Raw genomic sequence first — 11,273 nt, 5'->3', positions numbered from 1 at the left:
CCAGGAGTAGACTCAGGTGCCCAAAATGAGAAAACATACCCTTTTGATCGGTCATACTTGCAATGTTTTTTTCCGAGGATAGAGGCAACGTTCCTTTGTCAAATTAAGTACAAAACAGCCTATCACTTGGTATAAACCTGTCTGTTAAACCCATTCATGAAAGGTTATATTTGCTAACAATGCAATTAAAAAATATAATATAATTTGCCGAACATTCGAACATGAAACAGAAGTAACAGATTTTGTGGTGTCTTCGATTTCAGATTCACTAGGAAATAGCAAGTCGACATATAAATGAAAATATATATTGATACCTGTAATTGATAATACAAATTATTTAAAATCTGTATGATAGTATCCAACTCATTTTTGCAAGCTCTAATCAAAGCTAAAGTTTTTTTAAGCTCCATATCTCAAAAATAATGTGAACGCACTTGGTATTGAGAAACCACTGAATCCATCTTCAGAATAAAACCTCAGCACCATACTGTAGTAAAAGTTCAGCAATACTGTCATGACCATATACATTTGCTATGTACAGTGGACTCTTATTGTCTGTATTGCATAAATTAATGCAAGTATCATTTCTTAATAATAATAATTCGACCGTGCTGTAATGTCCGTTTTCACAGGCTATGAAGAGTGGACTAGTTCCCACGTTGTCACATAAAATTGATATAGGACTTCGTTAAATAAAAGTTTAACCATACTGTCATCACCGTTGAGACATGCTAGGTACAATGGACTGCAGTGACCTTTATTGCATAAATTTAAATCAGCACCTGAATTTAATAGAAGTTCGATTGTGCTGCAACGTGAGTTTTCACAAGATATCCAAAGAGAACTGTTTCCATCTTTTTCACAAAAATTAATGCCAGCACCGTTGTTCAGTAACAAATGTGCAGTGCTATCATGTCCATTTTGACAAGCTACATATAGAGGACTGGCTTCATTCTTATCACGTAAATTGAAGTCGGCAACTGTAACAGTTGTTTGTTCAGTAACAGTTGTACTGTGCTTTCAAGTCCATTATGACAAACTATATAAAGAGGACTGGCTCCATTCTTATCACAAAAATTGAAGTCGAAATCGATTTTCAGTAACAATTCTACCGTGCTATCATGTCCATTATGCCAAGCTATAATAAAGAGGACTGGCTCCATAATAATCACATATATTGATGTCAACACCGTTGTTTAGTAACAGTTGTACCGTGCTATCATGTCCATTATAACAAGCTATATAAAGAGGACTGATTGCATCGTTATCACATAAATTGATGTTAGCACCATTGTTCAGTAACAATTGTACCGTGCTATCGTTTCCATTTTGACAAGCTATATGAAAAGGACTGGCTCCATTCTTGTTACATAAATTAATATAAGCACCGTTGTTCAGTAGCAGTTGTACTGTGCTATCATGTCCATTATAACAGGCTATACAAAGAGGACTGAATCCATTTTTATCACATAAATTAATGCCGGCACCGTTGTTCAATAACAGTTGTGCCGTGTTATCATGTCTATTATAACAAGCTATATAAAGAGGACTGGCTCCATTCTTGTTACAGAAATTGATGCCGGCACCGTTGTTCAGTAACAGTTGAACCGTGCTATCATGTCCCATTTGGCAAGCAATAGAAAGAGGACTAGCTCCATTCTCATAACATAAATTGATGTCGGCACCGTTGTTCAGTAACAGTTGTACTGTGGTATCATGTCCATTTTGACATGCTATATCAAGAGGACTGGCTCTGTCCATATCGCATAGATTGATGTCGGCGTCATTGTTCAGAAACACTTGTACTGTGCTTGCATATCCCTTTTGACAAGTAATCCACAGAGGAGGTTTTCCATCGTCGCCACATAAATTGACTTTGGCGCCACAGTTCAATAAGCAAGAAACAGTTTTACGTCTTTCTCCTTCTTTTGTCTCCTTTCCAGCTTCTCTTAAATGTTCTTCGTCATTTCCTGCTGCCAAAATTAACGGAGTCCAAATATTACCAGCACTTAACATATTGACGTCAGCACCGAGTATAATCATCTCTGGAATTATTTCATAGTTATGGAAGACTGAAGCAATGTGGATTGGATAAAATAACCCCCAAAGTTCTTCTATAGCCGCTTCTTTGTATTCTTGGCTAAGACTATGAAACAATTGCAATCCTCCATTAGCACACACGGCAGAAAAAACTAAAGGATCCTGCAATGCATTTTTGTCTATGCATCTTATAAAAGACAGAGAAATTTCATCATGACAAAGTACTATAAATCCAACTAAAGGACATATTGTACAAGCCCAGTCAAGAAAAGTAAGTCTTGATACGCTGAAATCACTAAACGGTTTTACAAACGCTGATTTATCTATTAAGACCACATTGATGCCTGAGAGAATGTTTGATAGATTTTTTAGTAATTTAATTTTGTGTTCAAAATCTCTTATCACACTTTTATTTCTTAAACATGGATTGAATAGAACATCTACAATATGTTCTGTTTGCATATCAACGATAAACCTATCCACAAGATCACCAATGTACTCTTCAGGAAGGTAAACAGTAAACGGATCGCGATTTTCCTCTTCTGTATCATCTACTATTCTCACACGACGTCTCAGAAAACCACTGTCTGCGTACTGTATTGTCTCTTTTGGACACTCGGCACCAAACACCAGAGTCGTTATCTCCATAATAAAGTCGTGAAGGAATTGGAAAGTTTGTCCGACACATTTCACATAAGATCCTGTAAGTTCTTGGAGAGTACTGCGGAAGGCCGATATACGTGTGCTTTCCGATAATTCACACATTTCGAGAATGTCTTTATATTTTTTCTTAGATTCATCATTCCTTTCAATTGTTTCAATTTTCAGATTGTTTTTAAAAGCTACAACTAAAATAAGAGTGCAGAATTTCTTCTTGTCTATTCTCTTGAAAATATCAATTTCTTGTTTAATGAACTTCTTCGGAAATTTAAAGAAGTCAAGTCCATTTTCCGTGTAATTTGGCCTAGAAAAAAGCTTACAAAGCAGTGGAAAATACGCTTCTGTTTTGATTATTTCAAAAACAATTTCCTCAGAAAGGTCTAGATTCTGTGTGTATTGATTGAGGATTGCTCTTTTCTCTACACCTGTCAGTCCATTTTCTTTGTTGTCTATTTCCACTATGGTGGATTCCTCGAATAAAATACCCTTTATTCTCTTGTCATAAAGAACACATCTTCTACAGGACAAAAGTAGTTTGACTTTCTTCAAGCAAGTCTCTATCGTTTTTTGATACTTTTTCCATAAAGTAAACAAAATTTCATCCAAAGATTCTTTACCTAAAGGATCGTTGAGTACAAAGAGGGTTTGATTTTCTGTCGAATACGAATATTTCTCTTTAATTTCTTTAACCTCATCGACTGGTACGACATAACTTCCCCGATCTTTATACTTGAGGGCAATATGTTGAATAATCGCCGATTTTCCAGATCCAGAATTTCCAACCACTATGACTAGGTTATGGCTTTTAAGCTTTTCTTCGACGATCCTACTTGCTTTTGTAGGAATAAAAGCAACGTTCTCTTTTTGCCAGACTTTGAGAATCTCATCTATCATTGGTATTCCTGAAATAAATTCAATGTCTTGACATTAATGAAAAAGTATATGCCAGATGATGGTGTATAGATGAGCTTTTATTCATGATTCTTAGCCGCTACGAGGTCAGTCTGTATTTCTTTTTTTAAAGGGGCCTGTACACAGATTCAACTGATTTTAATTTTTACAATTCTTACCTATCATCTATTGATTAGCAAACATTTGCACATTATATGTTTATTAAATAACAAGATACTGAACTTAACGTTTTTCATAATGTAAAAAAGGCTCTTGTCTTTCTTTTGTTTATATATAGAAAATAACATATTTATACAAAATGAATTTCAGCAAATCAATAGTAACTGCCGAATTGTATTTAAAATTAACTTTTATTTACTTTTATTTACTTTGAACGAAGATATATTAGTAAATTAACCCGCGTAAACAAAAAGCATGTCACTAGCCTTATTTACAAAAAAAAAATTGGACCTCAAAATCTGTCTTGTATCTTGACAACTAGCATTCAAATTTTTCATGATCATTAGAAAGACCCTAATCAAATATTTGTAAAAAGGAAAGATCAATTTAAGGGGTTCAAAGGGTTTTTCATTGCTCAATGCTTTGAACATCATAGTAAAATAAAGCGAATTTAGAGTATCTTTTTAAATGAAATTAATAAGATTTAAAAATTTTTAGAATGACAGGTTATGAAACCTGATTTTAATTCTAAATGTATATTACTGATTTGTAAAGCAATTTTTTCAAACGATGGGAAGATTGACAATGCAAAAGTATTTTTGTAACGGCAGGATAACTCATGTATTTTTTCCTTGGTGGGTTTCAAAAGCAACGGTATACTATATTAAGTCCTAAAATTTGACACATTTTGTGATTCACACAATTATCTTTCTAATTTTTGGTATGAATCCTTTGTATCTGTAAAATTTTGTCGTACTCCATAAAAAGATTTTGCTAATTTTGACATTTTGAGATACCCTCTCTGGAAATCGGTGGTAAAATTTTGTGTTTCTTACATATATTGTACAATATAATAATACTCATCATATATTATAGTTTGAGCAATAAAACCTCTTGTGCGTTTTGTATAATGTGCTTTTAAGAGCGATATGGGGTAATTGCACAATGCGACTTTAGAGATATACTGTAAACATTAAATCTGTAAAATTCATTTTGATTAAAAATGCGTAAGAAGTGTATTTTCATTTGAGGAAAAAATAATGCAGTCACTGTTTCATTAAATATAACATTTACACAGTAAAAAGTCTTTAGATCCCGGGATTCGGATTTTGAATTCATACCTAACAAATATGATTCCAAACAAGACATCCTTTCCATAAGATCTGTATTATTTTTGTAGTGGGCTTCAAGATTTTCGATTATAGCCTTTTCGTTTTCCTCTTCCAGGGCCTGACTTTGAATATTACTCAGTCCAGACAGGTAGTCTTTGTTTGTGTACGTTTGCAGTCTTTGGCAGACATCAGTTATTATTTGCCATGTGTCATCAAACTCTGTCTGTGAGGTAGACGCCGAACTTATGTGTCCAAACATGCTGTTTCGTATCATCCTTATCCTTTCAATGTCATCACCAATTGTTGTTTCTCCTACTGGCGGCATCGTGTTTCCACCCCAACCTTTAGTTGGTGGAGGAATCTTTGTGGATATGTTTCTTATCAGTGTATATAACAATGTAATATCAAATTCTTTATAACCATCTGTTTTGGCACCTCTAAGACGAAGTTCTTGCTCAGGGCGTATGTTTTTGTAAATTGATGATGCTTTCACTTTATTGTAGATAAGACCAGGAGGTACCTCCATTTCTAAGACATCTCGACAAGCCTGGTTTAATTCTTCGTTTATTGCCATCCCAAGTTTAGCAAACCTAGAACGGCCGCCAGGGTCTGGTCCAGAGGCCATATTCGGGTTTTTGCAGTTTAATTAACACTCTGAAATGACAATTCGACGTTTTATCGTTTTTTAAAATTAAATTAGACGATCTTATGATATTTTTGCAAAAGTTTTAATTTTTTAAGTAAGTTATATTTTTCAGCTTTAAAGCATGTCAGTATGTCTTTGTTTAATAGCCAGCCGCAAATAACAATATTCATTCATTTTCCTTATTACAACTGTGCAGCTTAAAATGGAAATGGTACACGTGAGTTCATGGAAAATACAGTTGAATTGATTTATTCCACAGTTGCTAGAGATCACACATTTTAAAGATATTCTGAAATAAATGGTATTCTTGAACGGTACCAATTTTATGTATCAGATGCACTTTTGGAAAAAAAATGTCTACTGATGCTCAGCCGACACGTTAGAAACCCGATATATTTAAATATTAAAATAAAAAAAAAACATTTCAAGAGCTCAGAAGGGGTGGGGGCTAAGCTGATGAAATTTATGTATAAGAGATATGCATTTATCAGCTTAATATTTTAATAAATATTCATATAATTTTTTTTTTTTTGATTTAAGAATATTTAAGGTCAAGATCTAGTAAATAACTTTAGACTATTTTTTTATGCTAGATCCATAATGACGTCATAATCAATTTCGACTTTCTTTTTCCCGTACTTTACGCCTTTAGCAGAAGTATGTATTGATTGATTGATTGTATACTGTTTAACATCCCTCTCCAGAATATTTCACTGATATGGAGACGTCACCATTGCCGGCGAAGGGCTGCAATTTTAGGCCTATGCTCGGCACTTACGGCTTTTGAGCAGGGAGGGATCTTTATCGTGCCACGCCTGCTGTGACAGACACGGGGCCTCGGTTAATATGGTCTCATCAGAAGGACCGCCCCATTTGGTCGCCTTTTACGACAAGCAAGGGGTACTGAGGACCTATTCTAACCTGGATCCCCACGGGACTAGCAGAATTATGTAGAAAATAGGGTATTTTCATGACATTCAATTTGAAATCATATGAAAAGTAAACCGGATAACTATATTAAATTTGATAATGATTGAAACATGAGGTCATGAACATACTAATTACCATTTTCTGAGAAACTGCAGGCAATCTGGAAAAATTTCTTTTGTCGAATATGAAAAAAAAAACCATATTCATGACTGGTTTTCTAAATTTTTCAGTGAAAATGACAGTTTAAAATAGTTTTTCATCTTGTTTACCAACAAATTATGCACCAAAACACCTTATTTGACCAAGCTAAAGTTTTAAAGCATCAACAAAGGAATTTATTTTTCAGGTTTGATAAATCTGTAGGCACCTTTCATTTACTAGATCTTGACCGTAATGAACATGAATTTCCAAAAAAAACTTTCGGTATTTTAATAATTTGTGTGATTGGTAAGTATTGGATGCTCTCTCCTCTATGGCACCTGATCCCAACTCTGATTTTTGGAGATCCGTATTTGCTCTGCTCCTATTTTCTAAAATTGTTTAATGGACTTTGATATAGAATACTCCTTCTTGTAAATCTATTCTATATCTTCCTTTATGAGTAAAAAAATCCGTTTTTCTTCCTTTATTTCAAGGTCAAAAACACAAAATAGGTGCAGGGTTTACGCGGACGTCCAAACTATTAAATGTTGGATCACGCGCCGACCAATCACGCTGCTGTATTTTCTTTATCGTGTTTGGGGACAAATGGAAAATGTGTAGACAATTTTGTTAAATCAGCATGCACATAATGATCTACAAATGAATATGAAAAACATCTGTCAGCATTTGACTCAAGGCTAGATTGTCTCTGTTGACAAGGGCCTTACCGACCAAAGAAATTTCTAAATGACGAGTTAAATTAAGACTGATGGTATTCATTTTTCATGAATTTGTTTGTCAAAAGATTACCTCGATTCCTCGTCAGGAACGTAACGGAAGACCCTATTGTTTTCGTTCGTTTTTCCCCCTATTATTATTATTATTCTTCCAACCGATTTTGTGCACGCAATTTCTCAGAAACGGCTCGGTCGATTTACATGAAATTTTCATATGTAATAGATCATCCATTAATCTTGATAGATTTTTGAGCGTTTTTATGACGTCACCTCCGGCCGAGAGATATGGATATACCTTAACTTATATATATATCAAACTTATTTGTCTTAACTTAGTAGCGAAAACTGCTTAAAATATGAACAGGAGACAATTGGAGATGATAGTTCATGACTTATAGGGTTGCAGAATCGCCTTTTTGTGCGTCGTCAATACTTCCGGTCGATACTGGAAGCAAATTTAAAAAACGTTATTTTTTAACTTTTTTTTTTTTTAATATTTTTGTTTTGAATTGAATAGAGACCCTTTTGCAGAAGCGAAATATGTAATTTGTTTGAAAATCGAATGAGCCAATCTCGAGATATTTGCATTTGAAAACGCGAAGCGGCGATCCCAATGGCTAAATGGTTAGCGCGTTGGATTGTCACGCGGGCGACCCGGGTTCGATCCCCAGTGTGACCAAAAAATTTTATCATTTTTTTCCGCTCGAGTTTTCGATATCTTGTTATTTTAGACCATTTGGAATAATATATTGTCAATTTTTAAGCATATCTTGAGTAATTAAGGGTCACAAGGGGCCAGAATTCCAAATCTTTGACCCTTTATATTTCGAAAAGGGGGAATATTTTGATAAGAAATATTGAACAAAAGATGGTCAGAATAATGTTGTAATCAATATGCATACTTTGAATTTTTGTAAAACTGTCCCATTAAGGACTTCTGGGAGTGGCCCCTAAATATTTCCATTAAGCATATCTCCACAACGAATAGAAATCTATGAATAAGTGTTGAACAAAAAATCTTTAAAATCATAAGACCTTTTATTTGATATCAAGAAAATGGGTCTGACCCCTCAAATTAGGGGCTTAGAAGGGACAAAAGTCTTCTATCTATAACTCTCTAAAAATCATTTTTTTTGTTTACATTACTGAAGCAAAAGTATTTATCTTAACTATTTGCAACAATATATGACAAAATTTTGATGATATGTTACGTAATTAGTGGTCTCAAGGGACCAGAATGTCAAATCTTTGACGCTGTATATCTCGAAAATGGGGGAATAATTTGATAAGAAATATTAAACAAAAGATGGCCAGACTTTGAAGTTTTGTAAAACGGCCCCTATAAGGACTTGTAGAAGTGTCCCCTAAATATTTCCATTTAGCATATCTCCATAAGAAATAGAAATCTCTGAATACGTGTTGAACGAAAAATCTTCAAAATTACAAGACGTTACATTTGATATCAAGAAAATGGGGCTCACCCCTCACATTAGGGGCTCAGAGGGTCCAAGAGTATTTCATCTATAACTCTCTAATGATCAATATTTCGTTATAGATTACTGGGGCAAAAGTATTCATTTTAACGATTTCAAACAATATATGAAAACAATTTAATCATATTTTTCGTAATTAGGGATTGCAAGGGAACAAAATGCTATATTTTTATAAGCCTCATTAAACAAAAGATGTTCAGAATATCTTGATAAAAATTTGAAACTTTAAAGCCATATATGGCATAACTGATCAAAAATATATATTTTTGAAAAATACAAAATTGAGTAAAAGAAATATAGTCGATACATTTAAATTAAAAATTTTCATACAATTCAGGAAACGGAGAAGACATCGTTTCAACTAATAATACGATTTTATCTTCTCTGTAATGTGTTATTTAAATCTTTTGTATTTTCTTACAAGTCGGAAAAAATTCCAAGAATCCAAATTAATTTATGATATCTTTATAACACAATTGACTTAGATTTTGTAATTTACGGAAAAGTTCAATCTTTATTTAAAGTAATGATACAAATAATAAGTTCTTATAATTTTCGTCTAATAATTTTCATTGTACATACGCCATAAATGGCTTCAAATATAATGTAGGAAAACTTAATGTCGTTCTCTTTTAACGAATATCTCAGTCAAAATCACATCTCATCTTATCGAGAAATTCAACGGAAGACCTACCCGTTGCTTGCAAGGAGATCTCATCTAGTTATTATTATTATTATTATCATTATTATTTGAATTAGTAACATAACATCCTTTATGTAGGTACATGTATATTTGCCTCTGCTCCAAAGGTTACACTACTCACATATTATTGCAACATTATTTTTGTTAAACTGTTAAAGCTGTCCTCCTTCAACCATGCGATTGGAATACCACAGTAAATACGTGTTGTTTATGTAAAATACGATACAGACGTATTTATGTAACCCGAATAAATATGAAAAATCGGCCATTCTCTCAGTGATATTATTTTTGCAATTAGATCATCTTGGGTCTTTCGTCAGATGTCGGAAAAACAATCTCAATATAATTTAGATGATGTCTAGACAGTCTGTAGATGGAGCCAAATCTTCGCTACAAATGAGATAGCCTCACATTAAATACCTTTTAAAGTACTAAAGACTATCCAGGCGGTGTGAATCAATTAGCAAAATAAATATAAAGTAGTTAGAGTTTGACGTTTACAACTTTGGCAAAGAAAACATCTAAATACATTTACTTACGCAAAGATAGTTTTCATTAAATCATTTAGCCATTCTTTTACATATTCAAAGTATTTATTAACAACAAAAACTCCATTATTGTAGATTCTTTCATTTTGAGGAAAAAAATGTAAATAAAGTGTTCAATAAATTTATGTCAGGCTACATGCTTTAAGCTGTGTAGAATTTTGCATTTTTACACAAGTTAGCAATTCACTTAGATTTCATTATTTGAACAAAGGATCATCTAACCAAAAAAAGACACAACACACTTTATTGTTTATTGTAAACAATGTACTTAAATACGGAAAGAAATACGACCAAGCTCTATTTAGTATCAACTTAAACACGGAAAGTTTTGTTACAACAAAAGACTTTGAATAATAGTATAAAACTTCCGGAAATTCATTTTTTTATGACAGTCGTTTCTGACAAGGAAGAAAATAAATTTAATTTCGTGATGGGGTTTGCTCCACCAGGAAGCTTAGGTTTTTTCTCAAAAGCGTCTATAAATTTAGAATATTTATTGGCTTTTCTGTTTCAGTCAAATTTCTTTTTAAATGTAATGACCGGCTTGTTTTCACGTGATTATAAAGAGTAAGGTTACCAACACTTCACACACTCTTAAAATTAAAACAACCAGACGGCTATTTCCGGCAGGATTTTTTTCAATGTTCATATTTTTTTTGTCCGATGGGGGATAAAAACTATTTTTTAATGTAATGTATAGGTAACTAGTTATTAAACCATGTTTTCATATATTTATAAAATTATTCGGTTTATATCTGGGTATTAATGTTATTATATCTCTATATTGAAACATAGTTTTAAAAAAAAATGTACATTCCTCTTATCAATATTCTCAGTAATACTAAAAAATTGAGCTCGTATCAATTACCAGTGTCAATTTCAATGGCATAAGAAAGAAGGATATGGAGATCCAGTGTACCTAGCCTCCCAGTTTTTTCGACTCCCACTATAGAATATTTATTTCACAAAATTAAAAATCAACACAGAGATAGTTACAAAATTCATGTTACTCCTACGTAATTTAAAAATTATAGTGAATTATATGTTTTTATTCGTATATGTTTTCTTTTAGTTGGTGTTGGTGTTGTTTTGTAACCTGTCTGAATTCTGTTTATTTCTTCCTTGCTTACCTTCATTTAATTGCATTTTACTGAATACAAAATAATCGAAGAGATTGATTAAAAAATTACCC

The 11,273-nt window shown here is 33.0% G+C and overlaps 1 protein-coding gene across 1 annotated transcript; it reads right to left on the bottom strand.

The window, feature by feature from the left end:
• Positions 1-1,913: 1,913 nt before the first annotated feature.
• On the bottom strand, positions 1,914-5,508 carry LOC134275152 (uncharacterized; the record flags this gene model as incomplete). The annotated part of the gene is made up of 3 exons (XM_062757393.1): positions 4,893-5,508; positions 2,516-3,602; positions 1,914-2,227 (listed from the first exon to the last, which is right to left on the bottom strand). Coding segments are annotated over exons 1-3 (2,017 nt in total), but the record flags the coding sequence as incomplete, so codon positions are not given.
• Positions 5,509-11,273: the final 5,765 nt, after the last annotated feature.

This window comes from Saccostrea cucullata, unplaced genomic scaffold (assembly GCF_032062105.1).
Source record: "Saccostrea cucullata isolate Sc308-1 unplaced genomic scaffold, CSIRO_AGI_Scuc_v1 ctg15773, whole genome shotgun sequence".
In the NCBI taxonomy this organism is placed as follows: Eukaryota; Metazoa; Mollusca; class Bivalvia; order Ostreida; family Ostreidae; genus Saccostrea; species Saccostrea cuccullata.
Note: the sequence above shows the minus strand (reverse complement) of the source record. Positions and strands in the feature narration are given on the sequence as shown.